This window comes from Labrus mixtus, chromosome 18, assembly GCF_963584025.1.
Source record: "Labrus mixtus chromosome 18, fLabMix1.1, whole genome shotgun sequence".
NCBI lineage: Eukaryota > Metazoa > Chordata > Actinopteri > Labriformes > Labridae > Labrus > Labrus mixtus.
Window position 1 is genome coordinate 7365986 of NC_083629.1, and position 21871 is coordinate 7387856.

Below are 21871 nucleotides of genomic sequence, written 5' to 3' on the forward strand. Positions count from 1 at the left end.
TTGTAGTTTATGTTTGATGAGAGTTACTGCAACATCCTAACTCTGACCTTCTCTTTGTGACGGCGCCCACACTAAGTCAGCTTAATGTGTTTGAACCTGATGTACCTGAGCTTTTTTTTTTGTAAAGGTAGACTTCAAGAAAGGCAAATATGAAATTGTCATCCTCTTGATTTTTTAAAAGAATGAGGTCAGCAGCTGCGTGTAAGCACATTTACAAGGACATGTTGTGAGTACAGGGTGAACTACACGGTGTTTTTAGGAACGGTAATTTTGTCTGAGGAGCTGTGTAAGAAATAATCTCTTCATGCACGCCAATTAAACCAAATACCATGTCCTGCATGTGTGTAGAGACCTCTTCTGATCCTGAATCGTGTACAGATTGGTTATGAAGACCAGGCCTGCATGATATGAGAATAACATGTGATGTGTGATAACATTGTTCTATTGTGATAACGATATGAAGTGCAATATTTCACAGAAAAATGTGGACTTTTTACGAGCTATAACTCAGTATTTTATGTGCTGTTCCTCATGTTTGACACAACAGCTGTGTTCGCATCACGTCCCTCCTGAATCAAAGATGCAGTTTTTTTCAACACTTGATTGGCAGTAATTAATTTGAAGTAGCTGATAACTAACTTGAGCTTCAGCTGACTGCATCAAAGGTGTGACCACACGGCCATTATCCTCAGACTCCAACCCAACAGGTCAAATACACTTATGAAGCCTTAGTTTAACGTTCTTGTAGCCTAACAACCATCGTTAGCAGCGCTTGTAATTCAGGTTAAATTAAGCGCTGGTGGTCAGGGCTGATTATTTGTTGCTTATTTGTCAAGGTGAGGGATGGAGATGTGACTAATCGCGGTAGGACATGTCGTAATTCATAAAAAACTAAAAAGGAAAGGATTGTATCCGTCTAGGTCAAAGCTTCCAAAAGTCTCTTGTTCCTGCCGTCACACACTAAACTGTTTCCAAACAGGCGTTTGGTCAGCAGTGTTATCGTCCCAGTTTAGGTGGATCCTCATAAAACCATCCTGTATAGAAACTCACCATCTTCAGATTTAGCTGGCATATTGTGGCCATGAATCACCGTCCCTCTCTCTCTCTCTCTTTGCTTAAAGTGACGGGCCACTGCAAGGATTAGATTAAGGCAATTGGTTCTGGCCGCTAGCGTGCATGTGTGTGCAGCAGAGTATTAAGGGGGGACGGGCGAGGCCAGTTTGAGCAGGGCTGGGGGCTACAGCAGGCTCAGGAGGGATCGTGTAGCGTTTGTGTGCTTTGGGGGCAGGCTGTGAAGGGAGAAAGAGGGGAAAAAAGGGTGAGCGAGAGGAGCTAGTGCTGTGCCACCTCGCTCCGAGGCAGTCATCTGGTCCAATGGGGCTTGTGTGTGTGTGTGTGTGTGTGTGTGTGTGTAACAGGGAGAGTGTGTCCTGTGGCTGTATCTGAGCAGTCCAGTCTTCCATTAATGTCCTTTGAAAGCCCGTATGTTGCCCTTCTCTCTCTCTCATTTTTACCGCTTTCTCTCATGTTTTCTGCCACCACGCCGCCGGGGAACATGTGAGTGTGCTGAAAACAAACCGGTGTGCAGAGTGTATATCAAGCGTTTGCATGGACTTCAACGAGAGCAAATAAGATGATAATATATGAATTGCAGCTCAAGAGTGTCCTTCCCTCCGTCCTATCCCTTTAAAACTGGGTCACCTTGGATTACATCATTGGCCGTTTGCCAAAGTCAGCTAAATATGTCACCAAAAAGGCAGAGCAGAAGTGTTTTTTCTTACTACTGCTTTTGTTTTCTTATTTCACTACTAGATTTCTGTCTCCTTATTCTCACTATTAGATTGTATTTACTTTGTGCTTTTTGAGTAATGACAACATCTCTCAGTATCGTCCTGGTTAATCCACAGACACTCTGTCTTTAAAGGAAGAATGTGCGAGTTTTTGATCCAGTAGATGCACCAGTATGAAGCCAAATCAAACTGCTGGTTGGCCACACCTCCACCATACTGAAGCCTTCACTCTCCTCCAGAGACACACCTCCAACCCCTTTCCCCTCCAGTTGTCCTTTGCTCGAGCTGCAGTCACCCGTGTCCTGCATTGTTCTGCTAATGTCAGTGCTCTTTAGTTAGCACGTAGCCTCACATTGCATATACATTTTCAATAAACTCTGACAGAGTTAAAACTCCACAACTCCCCTGTTTCCTGCAGGTAACAAGGCAGCAGTCACAGTGTCGCCCAATCAGGAGTTAAGTGGCAGCTTCATTTCCAGCTGCTGTTCTCGCTAACAGCTGTCACTCGGAATACTCTGAACGATGGTTTCCTAAATTTTGGTCCAAACAGGATCAGCGGGGAGCGAGACTCTGACGGCTGAACTCGTCTTTATTTTTAGCTGCCTCAGTGTGACTCGAGTTTCTGCTCATTTCCTCCCTGACTCGAGCTGATGTCCGGTTGGAAACGTGGTGGTTGTTGCACATTGTTGTGTGTAGATGGTTACAGGCGAGCGAGCATGGCTTATGACTACAGCTGGCAGTGTTTCTAATCGCTCCGTGATAATGGCCTTACATAACCACAAAACCATCCAGATTTTGATGAATGCTCACAAAAACGATGTCCAGCCTTTTAGGCCCTGAGAATAGACTACTTTATGTCTCATTGAGACTGAAGGGGATTTACAAACCGAATCACATGAAGTGAGAAGGTCCTTTAACCTTACAAATAAAAACACGCCCAGTTTTTAATGACCCTGTTGAAACTGTTCTAAAATAAAGACTAATCCTTTTTGCAGAACAAGCCAAGGCGTCTGTCCTTTCGCTTCATCCAGTGACTGTTGATGACATCATTTCAGAGTCGATGATGTCATTATATTACAGTCATCATAACATCATAACAAAAGGGCAGCAGGAGCTCCAGAGAAAAACTAGAAAATTTGAGCATTGATTATTTTTGCAACAGAAACATAGTGTGTCCTTCTTTTGTGTCAGGGTGTTACGCTGTCTTGATGACATCACTACTTGACGCTGTATGCTGTGTAATACATGGTGAAGCAGACGTGTAACGGGGGGGGGCGACTACAGTTTGGCTTTTTGTTTTTAAATCCCTGTTACATTGTTGTTTGCATGGTGCTAATTGAATATATCCTAGAGTGGACACAACCTTAGCCCCTTTCAGGCCGTTCACTCTCGTGTGAAGGCGTAAAACAAACCACAGACAGAACGTCACAGAAAGCAGCGATGTCATTGTGATCACTGGTGGTTCTCCTGTACCGCAGAGCCGTGAGGGTTAACAGCTGGACAGCAGCTGTAAATGGAACAGTGATGAGAGGATTTTGAAATCCTGCTGTTACAGACATGCCAGTCTGTCGCCCTCCTGAGCTTCAGTGACCTCAACCAGCACCTTGCTGCAGGCTCCACACACACACACACACACACACACACACACACACACACACACACACACACACACACACACACACACACACACACACACACACACACACACACACACACACACACACACAGTCAGCAGCAGTACTTGTGTGTGCTTCTGATGATGCAGTGGCTTTGATGAAGGTCTCTGGAGGGCGTTTTAGTCGGCCATGTTGTACAACACAAGGTGCTGACTCTCCCTGCCCCGCTCTCTCCTTTGTAATCCTTTCTTTACTTCTTTCCTTTTATCTTTTCTCCTGAATGCTATTTTCTTTTGTTCTTCTCATCCTCCTCCTCCTCCTCCTCTCCTTCTGCCCTCTCCTCTTTCTCCTGCTTTTCTTTCCATTTCATCTTTCAGTCTCATCCTTATCTCCCCTCTCCATCCTCTTTTACCCTGCTGTCACTTTATCCCTGCCAAAAATAAATGCTTGTGTGGTTTTTTGTGTGTGTGTGAGATAGTGAGTGCTTATAAGTCACTGAAAGAGCAGCTAAACATCACCAACCCCATCCTTAAAATAGTAAATACCCTTCAGGATGAGGAAATATCAAAGTAGAAGAAGCTTAAATGTTGGACATGTGATGCAACAATGAAGGCATATTTCATACATGTTATCAATAGGTTTATAGTGTCCACCAATTAAAAGCATTCAGAAAATGAATTAAAACACTGAGTGCAAGAACAGCATCTTTATAGCTTAAAACAGCACCGACTGTTCTTCATCAACGCCTCAGGGCTCAGTTATATCTTAGGTATGTGTTTGCTTTTCAAAATAATAAAATGTATAGTAAATCAGACCTATTTGTTTTTTTTGAACCAGGCTGTAAACATGTTTGTTTATGCTGTAAAAACAGACTTTTTAGAATGGGTGTGTATGTGACGTCCTGTGCTTCTGCAGCCAGCCTCGAGTGGACACTCGATGAATTTCAGGATTTTGCACTTCCGCATTGGCTTCATTTTTCAACATCTGAGGTTGCCGCTTGGTTTAAATTCAAATTATAATCCCTAACTATCAGAATCCCATTCAGCTGCAGGTACAGAGAAAATGTAGAAAACACCAAATACAAATAATGAAAGTGTTTGTGTGTAAATAGAGCAGTGACCAGGTAGCTGCAGCTTCACAGCTCTATTTATAATGCTGACCCATCTGTCTCTTTTACTTTAGAAACTAGTTTTTGTGCATGTTGATGCGCGCGCGTGTGTGTGTGTTAGTTACAGCGTGGGTGTGTTGTTTGCTGCTCCTGTTGCTTCCTGAAAGCCGGACATCTGTCCTACCCTCAGCACATATTCACACGACACACACACACACACACACACACACACACACACACACAACAACTGAGACTTTTGGGAGCTGAACTTGTAGGTCAGTCTGTGATTTTAAAAACCTCACAGTTGAGCTCAGTTTATAATGATCATAAACAGATTTAGCAAACAAACAGATCGGCTCTCTGCAGGTTGTTTGTCTTCGTAAGCAGTTCTCAGACCAAATGCCAGATGCTAAGTAGACCTGCACAATCTAAGGGAAATATGAAATGTGAGAGTGCAAAATCAACAAAAGATGAAGAGTGCATGTAAACTATAACTCACCCTTTATTCTGTCTGTTCGTTCAGAGTCTGTTTGTCTGAGCCAACATAATCACGATGACTTGACTCTGACTTGACAAAGCTCCTCCAGAGACTCTGAGACATTATACTAATGTTTTCACTGGCTGGCTAGCCCGCTTCATGACAAGTAAACTGAGCTTGATGTGCACACTCGGGAGACTTCCCCTTTCAGTTGTCATCCTGAGGGTTTTTGGATATTTCTATCGGTGGTCTTCCCCCTCTGAGTGTTTGAACGAGCCGATGTGTCTGTGAAACAACAGCACAGTAACGCAAGACATCGTCTGCTGGTTCTCTCTGCAGCCCTGCTCGTCACATTTCAGATCTTAGTTTCAGGTTTGAAGCTATAGAGAAACAGTGTCAGTGTCTCAGAGTGTTGCAGAGAATCAGACACAAACAGAATCTGTGCATTTGATGAAATCAGGATTTAGTCGTCATGAACTCCACACTGCAACCGTCTCAGTGCTGAAAGCAGACTGCAGCAGTGCAGCTGCTTGTGTGCTGGGACTGTGAGTGTGTGTGCATGTGTGTGTATGGATCTCGTTACCCAAGGTGCCCAGATATTAAATCATACTTGCACACAGACATAAACACACACACACACACTCATTGTGGCCTTTGTATTGATTTATATTGACCCATGGTTGTGTGGAGGGCCAGTCATTAAATTAACACACCAGCAGAGAAACTGATGACTCCACCAGACCACAGCTCTGTGTGTGTGTGTGTGTGTGTGTGTGTGTGTGTGTGTGTGTGTGTGTGTGTGTGTGTGTGTGTGTGTGTGTGTGTGTGTGTGTGTGTGTGTGTGTGTGTGTGTGTGTGTGTGTGTGTGTGTGTGTGTGTGTGTGTGTGTGTGTGTGTGTGTGTGTGTGTGTGTGTGTGTGTGTGTGTGTGTGTGTGTGTGTGTGTGTGTGTGTGTGTGTGTGTGTGTGTGTGTGTGTGTGTGTGTGTGTGTGTGTGTGTGTGTGTGTGTGTGTGTGTGTGTGTGTGTGTACAAAGAAAGTGCACACACTTAAGGCTTCCTTTAACACTCCCTCTCCCCTCTCTCTGGAGGAGGGTGTCGGGAGCAGAATGGTTTCCAGACCAGAAAGCTCAGCCCGAGGATTGTGGGAAAAACCTGCGTTTGGCCCCCTTTGGGAAAAACGGGCACTTTTACCTGCACATTTATCTTCCTCATAAGAGTCAGAACGTGTAAGCCTGTCGTATCCCATCTATAATGAACACAGCATTAAACCCCTCAGTGTCCTGGATATGAGAAAGTGGAACAGGCGACCGGGGATGTGCAGATGGAAAGTAGAAGCAGATGATCCTGTTTGCGGAGGGTTTTAAGAGACATGGGTTAGTGTGTGTGTTTCTGTTTGGTTTAGGATAAAAAGACTGACACACTCCAAACTAACACAGATCAGAAGACTGTCACTGCATCTCAACTCTTTGGCCTCTTTATTGAGTTGTTTGAACACTGATACCAGTATCTGCAAACCCTCCGATACGACCCCTAAACACAGACGGTGACATATCCAATTCTTCTCCACAAGTTCCAAATAGTAGTCTGTACAGCTTTTTATCTTCAACATGATGGATTAAAAAGTCTTAAATCTAACTTGTTGAAACCTGCAGGAACCTATGTTACAACCAGAGGTCTGCCTTTTCTTCCTGGATAGCCATCACGCCCACTAGAGGCCCCCTCCTTTAAGTCAGGATGTAAAAATACCTCACGCTCCAATTCAAAATCTCTACAGATAACGGACAACAGAGGGCGCTATTTGCTCTCGGCCTCCCTTAATCACCATCACTAGCTGAAGAAGAGAGGCGTCAAACCGTGAGGAGTCATATAGTAGTGCCATGGGAGGTCAAAAAAGAAAGTTAAATCTCTTCAGAGCATCATTTTGTGGAACAAGTGATGACGACGTCACCTGGTGGTGCAACCTGGACACACCAGCGTGATGTACCCCGGGGTCATCAGGTGTTTGGGGTCTTATCATCAGACACCATCACCCTAGCGACCAAGCGGGGGGTGATCCGGCCCCCGTAGCATACACTGCCAAACACGATGTATTTATTGTTATCAGCTTTCTTTTGAATAAAGATTTAAATGTCTAAATGACAAACTACAAACATCAAAGACTCCTCCCCTTATGTAACCACACAACGGCAGGTGAACATGTGATGCAGGGAATAAAACAGTGTTGACACTACAGTCCTCAGATCTGGTTGTAAATGGTTTCCTGTTCACAGCGATCGCATGTCAGCACGGAGACAATGAGGCCGTGTTCAGCTGCTTTATCTTTAATCTGATTATCTCAGGCCTATAGAGCCTGACATGTCAACACCTTTAAGTCATTATCTTAATGAGAATAGCATGTTTAACAGTCGGACGTTTGTGTCCACTTTGCGTGTTTTTGAGGACGAGAGAACACCTCGATGTGAGGAATCTTTGTCCTACAGCACAGGTCTGCTTTTTGTTTCCGAACCTCTTTGAATGAATCCCTAAAACAACAGCAGGGACTTTTTTAGGCTGAGGGTTTGGATCTTTTTTCTCCGGGTGAAACACAGTGTTTGTAGTCATCACTTCACTCAGTCTCAATGCAGGAGTTCATACTGTTAACCTAGTTCTGTTTGTCTGGTCCAGAGCCGCGACACACTCCTGTATCAGCCTACACAAGCCTCATGTTCCACCTGTTAAACGCACTGTTACACAAATGAGTGGGTTAAGTTAGTGTTGGTCTGGCTTGCAGCTCTTTAAAAGCACTTTATTCAGTGTTATTATCTGCGTTATATCAAACATCTATTTATTGGAGCTGACTTCTGCTGATCATTTGACTTTAGGTGCAACAACTTGTCAACATAAAGGAGAACATGGTGAACAATGAAAACAAGTTTAATTTAATCTGACAATCATGCTGGCCTGTGCCCCCCTTCTGAAGGCCTGTGCCCGCTCCTTAAATCATGTGCCCCTCCTCTTGACCCTAACCCAGAATAATGAAAGCAGGAGATCTCTGTAACAGCTTCAGGGTGAAAACTTAGTAAACAATAAACAGGAAAGGAATGCTAACCTTAAAACAAGCTGAGAGTGAGACTTCCTGTTTTGGTATTTGTTTTTACATCTACATCTGCAGATATTTTGGATCGAGGTAAATTATCTGGCTTATGGTTAATGAAGGACGACAACATCTTCCAAACACAGGAATCATGCTTCAAAAACAAGACGTGCGGCGTCAAACGAGCTAGCTGCAGCTCTGCCAGAAGCCAGTGCTAACCCAAGAACAGCGTGATTTAGCTTGATTCTGCTTCTGTTCTTTTACCGATTTTAATCTTTTGTTTGGGAAAGGAGGATATCACTTTGGATAATTCACCTCCTGTCGAAAACCTTGTAAACAATAAACAAGGAAGGAATGCTAACAAGCTGAGAGTCAGCATGTGGTGGTGCTTGTTTTGTATCTGATATCAATGGAAGTGTTGTTGCGAGCTTTAAGCCCCACGCCCTGTGATCCCATTCCTACAAGTTCTACATTTTATGCAGAATCTCTAAATAAAGATGACTTCTCTTTCCATTGGTTCATCAGCTGTATATTAAAATGGTTTACGTTGCAGTCTATGAATGTTTTGACCATTTAAGTTCATTTAAGAACAGTGATGGAAACTTCATTTGGTCACACCGATGCGTCCCATCGTGTAAAGTTTGTGTCAACTGTATCTGCAGGATGTTTGATAAAATAGGCGAGTTGGAGCATTTATCAACGTCGGTGTTGACTCTCTGTTACTGTGAGTGTTTGTGTGTTTCTGTCTGGAAATATAGAAGAGTTAAAAATAGCCGATGATTGACTTTCACTTATTGAACTGGTTTCTTGTCCGCTCCCACAGCAGATGGATGTCACAGCAATAAAATAACTGCTGCAACCAGCCAATGTGCTGACAGACAGGTGGGGCGAGAGAGAGAGTGAGTGAAGCAGTTTAGAGATAAGACAGAGATAGAGAGAGAGAGTTAAAGAGACACTGTCCTACACTAAGTGTCTCTGTGTGTTCAGTGTGTGTGTATCAGGATATTAGATCATATCGCAGCAGGACGAGTCTTATCAGATCCCAACATGCAAACATGAGCTGCACTGTTAACTTCCTTCCCCTCAGGTCTGCCCTGAATTTGTGTGTGTGTGTGTACTGTGTGTTACATCCTGTTGAGAATCAGATGTCCTCACAAGGACAGAGGGATGTACAGGGTGCCTAGCATTCTGTCAGGGGGCGTCGGAGGGGTCATGCAAAGGTCAGAGAATGACTGAGGGGATGCTGCATTAAGGGAACATGGAAGATGTTGGAATTCTCTGTGTGAAGTGACTGATGAGCAACAAAGGAAATAGATGCATTCATGATTTGTTTACTGATTGTGATTGGTTGAAATTAAGCTCTGGAGCAGAAACAAGTCCAGCAGTATAGATGTTGTGTTTTTCGTTAATTGTGATGCCATCTCCATTTCTCTTGAATCACGGACAGTTTAAAACATGGATGTAGTCTCAGTGACTTCACCCGTTGTTTTTTTAAGAAGCGTTTTGAGCCCAACGATGGTGGCGGCCATGTTGGAAATGCTGCCTCTACATAACTATCGATCAACCTAGCAGCAGGCAAAGAGGTGGAGTTGAGGCAGGCCGTAAGCTTCTTGGCAAACGCCTTCAACGCACCTAGCAGTCAACTCAACCACGCCCCTAATTATGCAAATCAAATGCAAAACTCTTAGCCTTAATATTATCGGATTAAATGACTTATATGAAATATATTTCTGTACCCAGCTGTAAACATGTTTAATTCTGCTGTAAAGTTGGACATTTTAACATGGGGCTCTATGGGGGACTGACTCACTGCAGGAGACAGACTCTAGTGGACATTTGAGGAACTGCAGGTTTTTTGGAACTTGTGTATTGGCTTCATTTCTCTAAACCTGAGGTTTCAGCTCAGTGCAAATTTAGAAATCTTAACATGTTGAATATTCAGAAGCAAACATTTAATTGGCTTTCCACCCACTTTGTACTTAGTGGGTTTTTTTCAGCTATATAACACACACGCACACACACACAAAGTAAGTCAAGTGGGCTGATGATTGCAGAAAGGTCCCTTTAAAAAACGCTGCTTTCCTCAGATTTCTTTAAACTTAAGAGCCAAGACAAAGTGTTCTGTGGCACACCCTGAGTCAACACAGACATACATACACACACACACACACACACACACACACACATTAATCATAAAAACACAGGAGTCTCAGATAAACACCTTGATACCACTAAACGCACACACGCTCCCACACTTGCTCACACTTGACACGATTTACTGGAATCCATTAAACTGAATTTACATAATACTGTCTATGCTTAACTGCTGCCTCTGCAGACACACACACACACACACACACACACACCTATACTGCAGTGTGGGTGACCTTGCAGCAGCAACAGAGCAGAACACAACCTGTATTGTGTGTGTGTCTGAACACACATTAGAGCCTAATTAAGATCCTCCAACTCCATATGTGCTGGTCTGGGATCAGCTGTCAGCTTCCAGCTGGTTGTGATATTTATGGTTAGAGACGCTCACGAATCAGCAGAAGGCTCAAAAACACAAACAAGCTAAATTGTTTGTTTGCTCTTTTCATGTCATTGTTGCTGCAGACGCCTGACGGCTTGATGTCTGTACTTTTATTTTGGGGTTGCAAAGGATGAAAGTTCGGCCATGTTTTCTCTACCATGAAGACATAAAAAGCCCCCAAAACATCTAAAATCTGCAGAGCAAATCAATAATTATCAAGACTTTAATGAGAGAAAACTGAAAAAGAGCTCAAAGACCGAATGAGTAAAATTCAGAGAAAAGTCATTTTTTGTTTTGTAATTTATGGTCTGAAAGTTTTAATCCATTAAAATCTCTGCATGTTTAAACAGAAAACCACTTTATCTGAATCCTATTACACTGCTCACGTTGGCCAATCTGTTTTAAATTCAAAAGTTGGAACATTGTTATCGTCTCACTAAACCAAAGGTGTGTCTGTGTTTGCAGGATTGACGACAGAAGGCCTGTACCGTGTCAGTGGGAACAAGACGGACCAGGACAACATCCAGAAACAGTTTGATCAAGGTGAGACACACCTGCGCAGCCACATGCTCCCTGCACAGCCTCACAAACACACTCTCAGGAGCAGCACATGTGGAACTGAAGTTTCAAAGCACTGAGGCAGGCGGTTCTCGTTATTTTCACACATTGTGATTCTAAATTATTTTCCCATGAACTTAAAATTGTGCCTTCTAAGAACTCCGCTCAGTATGTTACCAACCAAGTAGCGTTTGTGTGATGTGTGTAATAAATCTGACCCCGCGGAGAAAGTCCAAAGCCGAGCGAGCGGCAGAAGTTCTTAAAGAGAAACACATGCCCTGTGGAGCTCGGTGAAACCTGCACATGAGGGCTGGTGAGCTGCCAAACCGGCTGTTAGAATAAATAAAGTCACCACAGGAATGTGACTTCACCAGCACACACACTCAGCCGTGTCAGTCATTTTACAGCCAGGCGCTGAAATATGGAGACAGGACTGAGATGAAATGAGCTGGTTTGTTTTTTCACTCCCATGCTGATTATTGATCCTTTAATTTCCTCTCCTATTACACTTAATGTATTTCACAAATGCTAAGATAGATCGCCTCAGTATGCTTTTAAAAAGTCTTAACATGAAGATCCCTTAAATCCACTTCACCATGTTCCTCTAACTCTAATATGTGTCTCTAGTCCGTCTACAAACCCCCCAATGATGAGAAAAGTCCATCCTCTTCGTCTTTTGCCTGCTCCTCTTTTCAGAAAATGTGTGCTCAAACAGGCCGATTGGAGATTTTCCCTTCATGACATCACAAAGGGCAGTAACCCCTCCCCCAGGTGGGTGACACTCCCACAGCTAGGTGTTTGTTCTGCCCTCTGAGTCTACCTTCTCACTGTAAACAATAGGACATGGAGCGAGAAAGCCCGAGACACCCAAGCCCTTCCAGAGAGGGGGCGTGGTCAGACACAGCTCATTTACATTTAAAGGTACAGACACAGAAACAGCCTGTTCTGAGCAGGGCTGAAATAGAGGGGTTTATAGACATGATCAAATACAGGATCAGAGTGGATTTAGAACAAGAAACTTCACGCACATGTTTTGAGGAGCTCTGAGACTTATTTAAACTGGTTGAAGAGGAGGATAATATGTGACCTTTAAAGCAGAAAACAAGCGTCACTCTATTCATAAAGTCAAAAATCACTCTGCAGTAATGAACATGTGTACTATAGTTCCTTTGAAGTCCTTTTTAAGGAGAATTTCAGCGTTTTTAAAACCTTGGTTTGTGTTTCTGCATATTTATCTGAATGATTATTTCAACATATTTCTGGGTCAAAATGATTAAAAGGTACAAAGAGGTTCAGAGTTACTCCTGTAGATTGCTTAAACCGGCACCTTGTGAAACTGAATCCCTGCAGTGTAATGCTTTGGGGCGATTGTGTCAGATCAAAGTCTGTTTGTTTTTGGCCCCTACACACTCCGATTGTTATGTTTAGTATCTGAAAATATCAGAAAGCCACCTTTGTTAAAATGCCATCTCAAAGCCCCCAGACTGCATCAACATGTAACCCATCCATCACTGTGTTGACCAGCTTGGTTGTTTGTGTTTTACAAATACTGTGTTTCTTCTAAACTCACCATGTACACAAACAAACTGACCGGTCAGGCCAGAGGTAGACGGGTAGCTGCGAGGCTACGGGAGGTCAAATGTCAGTTTTTGTCCTGGAATCTGGTGTAACAGAGGTTTAGGGAAAAGGCTCTATCTATGTAGGGATTCTTTCCGTAATGTCATCAAACTATAAATTGATTGAAGTTATTTGTTCTTTTAGAAAGAGGAGTTTTCTTTTTAATCACAGTAGAGCCGTGAAAAAATAGACTGTCAGTGGTGGTCTTGATCAGTCTTCATTTAAAATCCGGATTCTGCCCAGTTTGAGACCGAGACAAGATCGAGTAAAAAACGCTTCCAAGAGGAGACTGAGACCATGATAAAGTGGTCTTGAGACCGGTCTTGAGTACTACAACACTACCTCAAAGCGAACACCGCAGGGCGAACACTTTACATTCAGGTGTGCTTCTGTGAGAAATGTTTGAATAACTGTTAATATAAGGAGAGGAACGTGAGAAGAAGTGTCCAAAAGTGTGGAACATAAACACCTTCTGGTGATGGCATCTGATTTTCTCCCAGCAGAGTCATTTTGTGATTTCTTCTTCTTCCCCTCGGTTTTAAAAACGCAGCCAATCACACGTCACAAGAGGACAAAGTTAAATCCTTTAAATAAGTGTAAAATGATTCATATCAGGGAACTAATGAAATTCTGCAGAAGGTTTCCGTTTAGTTAGGCTCTGTGCAGACACACTAAAGTATGTCTTATTTCCTGTAGTTTTTTCCCATGATGACTTGCTGTAGGCGTCTTTGCTGGTTGTATATTCCTCTTTAAACTCTGCACACACATCTGCTGCAGCTCATATCTGTATGTATGTGGGAAAAAAAACAAACATCATTATAGTGCATAAGTTGCTGTGTCAGACGGGCTGCAGGCTGCATCACTAAAGAAGCTGCATGTGAGTTTAATGGAGGAAGTGGAAAAAGGAAATGAATTATCTCGGCGAGCGGAGCAGAGTGATGATGGTTTTCTTCTGGGATTCACGAGGTCACTCGAGGTTCTGCTTCATTAACAGTTCGGGCTGAGGCAGCGTTTGTTTGGCTGTTCATTAGCAAACTTCATTAAGCAACAGCGTCTCCTCCTCTTTTTTCTTTTCTTGCCCCCCCCCACTTAAATCTCTCTCCACCCTTTTACACCTCTTATATTCGTCCCTCTTCCCTCCCATCTTCCTCCCCCCTTCTGTCCTACTTTTATCCACTTGTGCATTTCCTGTTGTTTATATCTCTCCTCACTGCCCCCCCTCATATCTCTTTATTTCCTTGAGAGTATTTCTGGTAAACTCTGTGTGTGTGTGTGTGTGTGTGTGTGTGTGTGTGTGTGTGTGTGTGTGTGTGTGTGTGTGTGTGTGTGTGTGTGTGTGTGTGTGTGTGTGTGTGTGTGTGTGTGTGTGTGTGTGTGTGTGTGTGTGTGTGTGTGTGTGTGTGTGTGTGTGTGTGTGTGTGTGTGTGTGTGTGTGTGTGTGTGTGTGTGTGTGTGTGTGTGTGTGTGTGTGTGTGTGTGTGTGTGTGTGTGTGTTGGCAGGCGTTCAGATTCAGTGTGACAGCTGCCATGTTACCTCAGGGCTCTGTCCTCTTTCTCTCTCCCTCCGCTCCTCCCTGTTTCTCCTCCTTCCTGTCGTCATTTGGCCGTTGCAGTGTGTCAGAACAGGAAGTGGTGGATTTTATTTTGCACTCGGTATCTTTCTGGTTGCAGGGTGAATTTGATCCCCTTAAAAGCCACCATTACTCGTCATGTCATCTTACCTTGATCACAGGTGTTTTAAGGGGGAAGAGTTTTGGAAGTGCTCTGTGAGATTGTATCATTGTATCTGGCTGCAAAGAAATGATCTCATAATCGTCATGTTCAGAGGTCGACAGAGGGATAAGTGCTTGTACTTTCATGGTGCCAGTGCAAACAGGAACGATGGATGATGAATTTTCACGGTGCACATTTTCACAAACTAAATACTTGGCTTATGGTTTCAAAGCCAGAGGCTGATTCATGGGACACATCCAAAGAAAAGCTCAAACATATACTGACCAAACAGTCCCTGAATGAACAACCTGCACAGGTTCTTACAAGGATCAAGGTCTGTGTCCACAGACGGCGCTGGACGACGCTTCTCAGCAGCAGCAGATCTACACCTGGAAACTTCTCCCTGGAAACAACGAGTCACACTAGCTTCTCCTCCGTTTTTTTTATTGACAAAGCTGATGTTGCAAGTCCCGGCCGTCTTGATTCTGATTGGTCTGTGAGGGACAAGTGACATTGATGAGTTGAACTGCTTTCAACTGAGAACGCTGCAATCGCAGTGACTATAAACGGCTGACGCTGAGGGCGTTTTTTTGCGCTAAGGGAAATGAACTACATTGGTTTTGTACTGACAAAAAGCTGTCTGTGAACACAGCCACTTACGTTGCAGCCATTACATCCTGTTTCTGTCGCTGCCAGCCGAAGCAAACAACGGGATCAAAATGTTTAGTACCTGAAAGTCTGTGCTGTGAAAGTGAAAAATCAAAGTTAACTTTAAGTGGGAGAGCCGACAACGGTCTGATGTTTGTTCAGATCTGAATCTACAGTCTGCAAAGACTTTCCATTCTGCTCGTCTTTTTTGGTCATTAAACTTAAACATTATTCTTTCAAACACTACATGTACTTGAAGTGATGCTCTGGAGTTGGAGCTTCCTTGTTGTGTTGACCGAGCTGAAAAACGATTGTTTGGAACTGAAAGTGTATTCTCTCCAGCCTCGCCGCTCCGTCACAGAAACACTCGGGCCTCTGTGCCTGCAGACAGACCGATGATGATAACCTCTGTTAGCTGTGATCAGAGAGCAGCTCTGTTCTCCGGCTCAGACACAAAGCTCCGCTGTGAGCCTCGCTGCTGCAGGCACGGCTCCTCACAAGCTCTTTGATATCCTTTCGAACTTAAGCATTGAACCAGGGAAATCCCATAACTGAATGGATCAGCATGGCTTATTGGACCGAGGTCTGAAAGTACTACTCCAAAGCTAGTCAGGATTAACATGGTTCTTAAAGGGCCTCAGTATGCAAAGATGAACTCTGATTTCAGTTTTCATTATCTCAATAATTTCTCCTTTCTCTTGCTGAAAAGCCCACCGTGCTTGGTGACGCAGTGGTTGACAGTTTCTGTATGCTTTGAAACAACAGACACAAGTCCTGATAAATAAACCAGTGAATCTGCTGCAAACTGTGAAAGTTAAATATCTCTCTCTCTCTCTGTGTTTCCCTCTGCAGATCACAGTATCGACTTCGTGGTGATGGACGTGGCGGTGAACGCTGCAGCCGGAGCTCTGAAGGCGTTCTTTGCAGACCTGCCCGACCCGCTGATCCCCTACAGCCTGCACCCGGAGCTGGTGGAGGCCGCAAGTAAGTATTAGCACACTAACACACAAACATAATCTTATGATCTGAGATAACACCTGAGCCATAAATCACTCGAGGCTGGTCTTCCTCCAAAGTACACAGAACTTTCAATCCCGGGTTAACTTTAATGCCTCAAAGGTTCCTTCCACCCGTTGTAGTCTGTGTTAGGTCAAGAAAAGTAACCACAACTGACTCATATTTATTCAATTTTTCATGGTGAATGGGAAATGGGATGGGGTTAAGTGTCTTGCCCAAGGACACATTGGCAATGTGGCTGCAGGAGCGCTGGGGATGGAACCCCATCAGTTACACAGTAAGTTCCTCCTAAAGGTTCCTAGTCCTGACTTTAATCTTGAATATAAAGATTCCTGGTATTTTTTTAACAGTTCATTTTTGGCGTTTTATGCTTTTTATTTAGAGACAGGACAAGATAGAGTCATAAATCGAGAGTGTGGTAGTGACATGCGGGAAAAGAGCCTCAGGTCAGATTCGATATGGGCCACCCGCTTGGAGGACTATAGCTTCCGTACATGGGGCATGTGTAAAAAAACACTAGGCCACCAGTGCTCCAGAGCACATAGCTTAAAGGGTGATTCTGTTATTTTCAATTGTGGGCACTATATGTACACGTGTCTGGGCCTGAATGTTTATCAGGTACATATCAGGTTTGGATTTCTTCAGTCTGCAGCTGAGATAAAAAAAACAGGCTGTAATGGCTGCATTGTAATCCTTAAGGGGGAGGGGGGAGCAGCTGATCAAAGTATGTCCACTTTGATATCCAGCTGTCAGGCTCAGAAAGTTATCCCAACACTCAGATATATCTCCTGTGTTTGGTACGTTAAATTGATGTTTTTGTCAATGGAGTCTGGCGGCTTTGAAGAGAGAGTGATGTAACAGCTGTTCAGCATCGTACCCTTCAAAATAAATCTCTGAATGGATCCTTTAATAAAACACATGAAGACACACTGTGAAAATGAAGGTTATACCACCGGACTTTGTTTAAAATGTCATTAAACTTATTTTAAGTTCTGAGAAGTTCATTAGTCTGAAAAGATGAAGGTGGATCAAAAACCTGTTCATTTAAATTTGGAGAAGATTAGAAAATAATAATGAATAAAACACTTTTAATCTTGTGTTTTCTGTCTTCTGATCTGTAGAGGTTATTTAAGTTTACACACACAGATTTATGTCACAAACTCTTAAGAGGCTTTTTTCAGCCCCTGGGTACTGTCACTGTGTGTGTGCGTGCGTGTGTGTGTGTGTCACTGTCTCTGTGTGTGTGCGTGTGTTTCCTGATTTTTGTATAAGCTGAAACCAGCAGGCTGACGACAGCAGATTAATGAGCCTGAAATACGTTCACAAACACAAGAAGAGAAATGTAAGAAGAAGACATGCACACTCTCTCTAACGAGCGTCTGAAACTGAAAGAAGAAGAGAGGAAGTGCTTGTTCTTCTTCTGAGTCAAATATAGCTTCCTCTTCCTTCATTTCTGTCTCTCTTTCTCTCATCCTCATCTCTTCATCTAAACTTCTCTAACGTAGGCGTTTGACGTTTTCAAACATTCTCCTGAAAATACAGAACATTTCAGTCCTGCCCCTGAAGTCTTCCTGAGCATCTGTTTCAGACGTGTTCCTCATAGCGGGACAGTTCCCCCGTTGGATGGGGATGGGGGAGGGGATGGGGGAGGGGGGTTCTCAGGAGGCAAGATGTAAAACGGACACCACTGAAGTCAGGGCTCTCTTCTGAATTGCAAAGTGCCTCCACACTCTGACAGTAAAATACTGCAGAAAACCCAGAAGTTAGCATCCATGCTGAAATGTTGAGTCTCTCCCTCTCACTCCATACTGAACTTCGGCTTTTTGGAAAGGACCGGGGTAACTGTCAAAACACATCCAAGATGGCGGACAAAACAAGAGAGTCTGATGCAATGATGACAGCCTTATTTCAGCACTGCATGTAGCTTCATTACGTGCAACAAAAAAAAAACGCAGCCGTGAGTGATCGCAGGATATAAACGCCGTCAACTCGCCCACTCGCTCACTGTAAGTTTCATGAATTTTTACACGTGGACTTACCCTGACTTCATGTGGAACTTTTACATGGCCGCTGTCTGGAAAAGTGCACATAAGACGGATTGAAAAATTCAACCACAAGGTTCACGCTTGCAGTCTTTGTGACATGAAGCCCTGGCATCATATTGCATCAAATCTTTTTTTGCATTTGACATCAAATACAGATCTGGTAAATGTAGGAAATGGGAGCGCTTAAATGACTTTAGTTTTCGTTTATAATCTCCAACACTTTCCTGGGATTTTTCCTGCACAGAGAAATACGTTTCAGTCATTTATGTCTTCAGGAATATTTAGGACTGATGTTAAAAAAGCTCAAGTTTCTCCTGCCAGCACAAACAACAACTAGAGCAAAGAGAAAGTGAGCAGTGTGTTTGTGCAGAGTGGGGAAGAATTTGATGAGGTGCTGATCGTGTTATGGAGCTGTCGTCCTCCTCTCGCTGTTTGTGATGCAGAGGATGAACCGGCTGTGCTGAATCTGAAGCTGCCAAAAACACAACAGATGAAAAAGCATAAAAAATAACTCTGTGGATCTGCAGCAAACTGTTTGAAATAATAAACCTGGGATGGTGCACAACCTTTTGTCTTTGTGTTCAGGAGCCGCTCTGAGGTCAAGATAAAGTTCTCTGAGATGTTCAGTCTCCTTTTTGTTTCCTTGAATCTTCTTTAATCTCACACGCTCACTGTAGCTGTGAACACGTAGATGATGCTCATGGTGGAGGATTTTAAAGAATCTTTTTAAAAGATCCAGGTGTCCATGTGAGTACTTAATTCTCTGACATTTAACAACTGTTAATTAAATTATCGATAGCATCGAAAAGTACCAAAACGATGCTAACTACGTCTGTTTCATGAGACAGGTGTGAAGGAGAGGAATCAGTCTATCAACAATTGCAGGTAAACTCCTACACACTGTCTAAACGTCACTAAAACATTTTGTGAAGTTTAGACAGTGTGCAGGAGTTTCACTGCAATTTTGTTTTTTGAAAAATAGAACTTACCCAATATTTAGTCACCAAGCCAGTGCCTAATCAAGAACCAGTTTTTGTGTGAGAACTGACAGGAAAAAAAAGGTTTTAGAGAAGTACCAGCTCTTTGCTGGTCTACAAGAATTAACAGCTTCTGTCAAAACTGGTGACGAGGTTATTAGGGACCTGTCTTCCCAAATGTGATCGTTGTCCATAGCAACCAAGTGGTACTTGAAACGAGATGTTGTAGTCCTTCATTGTTGATGTTGTGCAACAAGTGTTGCTGTGAATCAGTAACGTTTAAAGTGATATATTCAATGACGTGTGCAGTAATGGTTACTCAGACCGTTTGTGAACAGAACTAGCACCGCCCGTGAACTAGTCACAGGTTCACCTTTGGTGGAAAAGAGGTTTAGGATTTCTCTTGTTTTTGCTGTTGTTTCCAAACAGACGTTTATATTATTATTTTACTGCCATCATATCAAAGCATTACATTACATTCTGATACGGCACCAACCCAACTAAGCACACTAAAACATTTTAAAGTCAGTTTAATCTTCATTTAATTTTTCTCTCTAAAATTAGAGTTTCACAAAATGAAATCATTAACTCAACAGTCATATTTAATAATCGTATTAAAGCCGTTAGATTGAAGATAAACAGTGAAGCCTGCAGCACGTTTCCCACCACACTGATTCATATCTGATGAAATCAGTTTCAGTCGTTATATCGGCGCTGTGGTTTCTTTATTTGATGTTTCTGGTGAACGCTGAGTTATGGAGCAGCTTGTAATGGAGACCTTTGAGCTCTTACAGCCGTCAGAGGGTCACAGGCGCCCGTTGGCTCCTCGTTAAGATGATTGATGACGATCGCCGTGAATAGATCTCGAGTCTCGCCCGGTTAGAGGATTTAAATTGACTTCCTCCTGGTCCTGGAATCTCCTGGAGAATACTCCAGTCAGGGAATGCAGGTCAGGGTTGTGTCAAAGAAGCGTTGTTGTGGCACTCCAGCGGGAGAAGCTCGTGTTTCTTATCTACTCTTTAAATATTTAATGACGGAAGAAGCGAGAGCAGCATTTCAGCTCCAACGGGCTTTCGCCAGCGGGGAAGTGAGCGTCTCTCTGGGGAGGACGAGGAATATCGAGGAACCTCACAGACGGTTTACTTTTCAGGAATACAGACGCATGCTTTTCTATTCTTTATTTGCTTTCTGTCTCTTTTTTTCTTACTCAAATCTAAACACTTTAAACATACCGGCAGCCTGGCGGCCATGTTTTCCTCTTCATACATATTTTGAAATATATCGCTCATTAGCAGCTGAACAACTTCCTGTTTACATTTCTCACCTTTTTTCATCGTAAATACTTCAAAGAAATCAAGAAATCTTTTGATTTCTTCTTTTATTCTTTTGACCTGCTCGTTTTCTTTCTCTAATTGTTATTAATTTTACATTTTCTTTTCACAAAATTAATCATTTTAAACCACGAGAAGCTGCTCTTCCTCGCTGTAAGGCATTTGTCTTCTGTTTGAAAAAAGCTTTAAAGAAACAGAATGAAATGCATCGGCGGACTCTGTATCTTCTGCCAGCTGGTAAGAGCTCATACTGCGAGTGGAGGTCAGACAACTCTCTGTGCCTGCCTAAAAACAGACCGCTCATACTGACTGTAAGGAGAGGGTTTTCAGTCCTCATAACCTTCATGTCACTCTGACTCAAGAGGGGTGTAGATGCAGACCTACTGTCTTCTCTGGCTGCACCAGACGAGTAAACTTAGATTTGAACTCAGGAGAGATTATCGTACCACGCTGACATCCCGTTCCTGAGGATGCTCTCCAACACGGCCTGATAATACAGAAACCATTATCCTCTGATCCGCCCCCCTCAGCCTGCGTGAAACCTCAAAGTCTTTGTTCATCACCGTGAGCTTTCCAGCTAAACAGGTAATCCAATCGATGCTAAGATACCTGTAGGAGCTGTCCGGGTTGATTTTTTTAATACACTAACACAGGAGTGTGATCAGCGACTGAGCGAGGCTCCAACACCTTCTCCTCAGCAATTAAACCGAGGACACGGTGCTTCCTCACTGCTTTGGACTCGGTGCATTGTCCTGACAAAGTAACACCGGATTCCACTAGTTATTAAAGGGATACTTCACCTGTTGAAACATGAATCTGTATTGACATTGGGTCATATATGTAGTAGAAATGTGAAATACATTTTGAAGTTGGTGCCTTCTTTGCTGAGAAAAGGCAGAAAGTGTCTTTTTGGCTCATGTGGATGAAAGACACCAACTCCCAGAATGCACAGCAGCTGCCTCCTGTTCCTCCATCAGCCTCAACTGCTCGTCGCTATATTGCGGCTTGTGGAGATAGGCACAAACATCCGATTGGAGCACAAGACCTCAAAATCCTCTTCATCCATATCAGTTTGAAGTTGAAACATACTTTCCTCCATTGTCTTCTCAACTTTCTCCATAGAGCCTGTTAGCATAGCTTCCAAGCAAGATGGCAGACGTTGCGTTTAGATTCTGCGAGTGAGGTCCCACCCACTGATCTGTGATAGGTCTGTAGCTTCAGTGGGTCCCCAACCCCATGTGGGCAGGTTGAAAACATGAGGAACTAGCGATGTAGTTTCACCCCCGCTTTGCGTCATCAGAGGCTCCTTTTCAGACAAGAAATACAGAGCTTTCCCGTCTCAGGGGAAAATAAGGGGTGCGGGATG

At 43.3% G+C, this 21871-nt stretch overlaps 1 protein-coding gene across 2 annotated transcripts in view; it reads left to right on the forward strand.

Moving 5' to 3' along the window:
* arhgap5 (Rho GTPase activating protein 5) overlaps positions 1-21871 on the forward strand; it is a 51799-nt gene that overhangs the window by 26263 nt on the left and 3665 nt on the right. For both annotated transcript variants that reach the window (XM_061062616.1, XM_061062617.1), the window contains exons 4-5: positions 11065-11142; positions 15988-16119. In XM_061062616.1, the coding sequence (XP_060918599.1) occupies positions 11065-11142; positions 15988-16119 (210 nt within the window). The remainder of the gene's footprint in view (positions 1-11064; positions 11143-15987; positions 16120-21871) is intronic.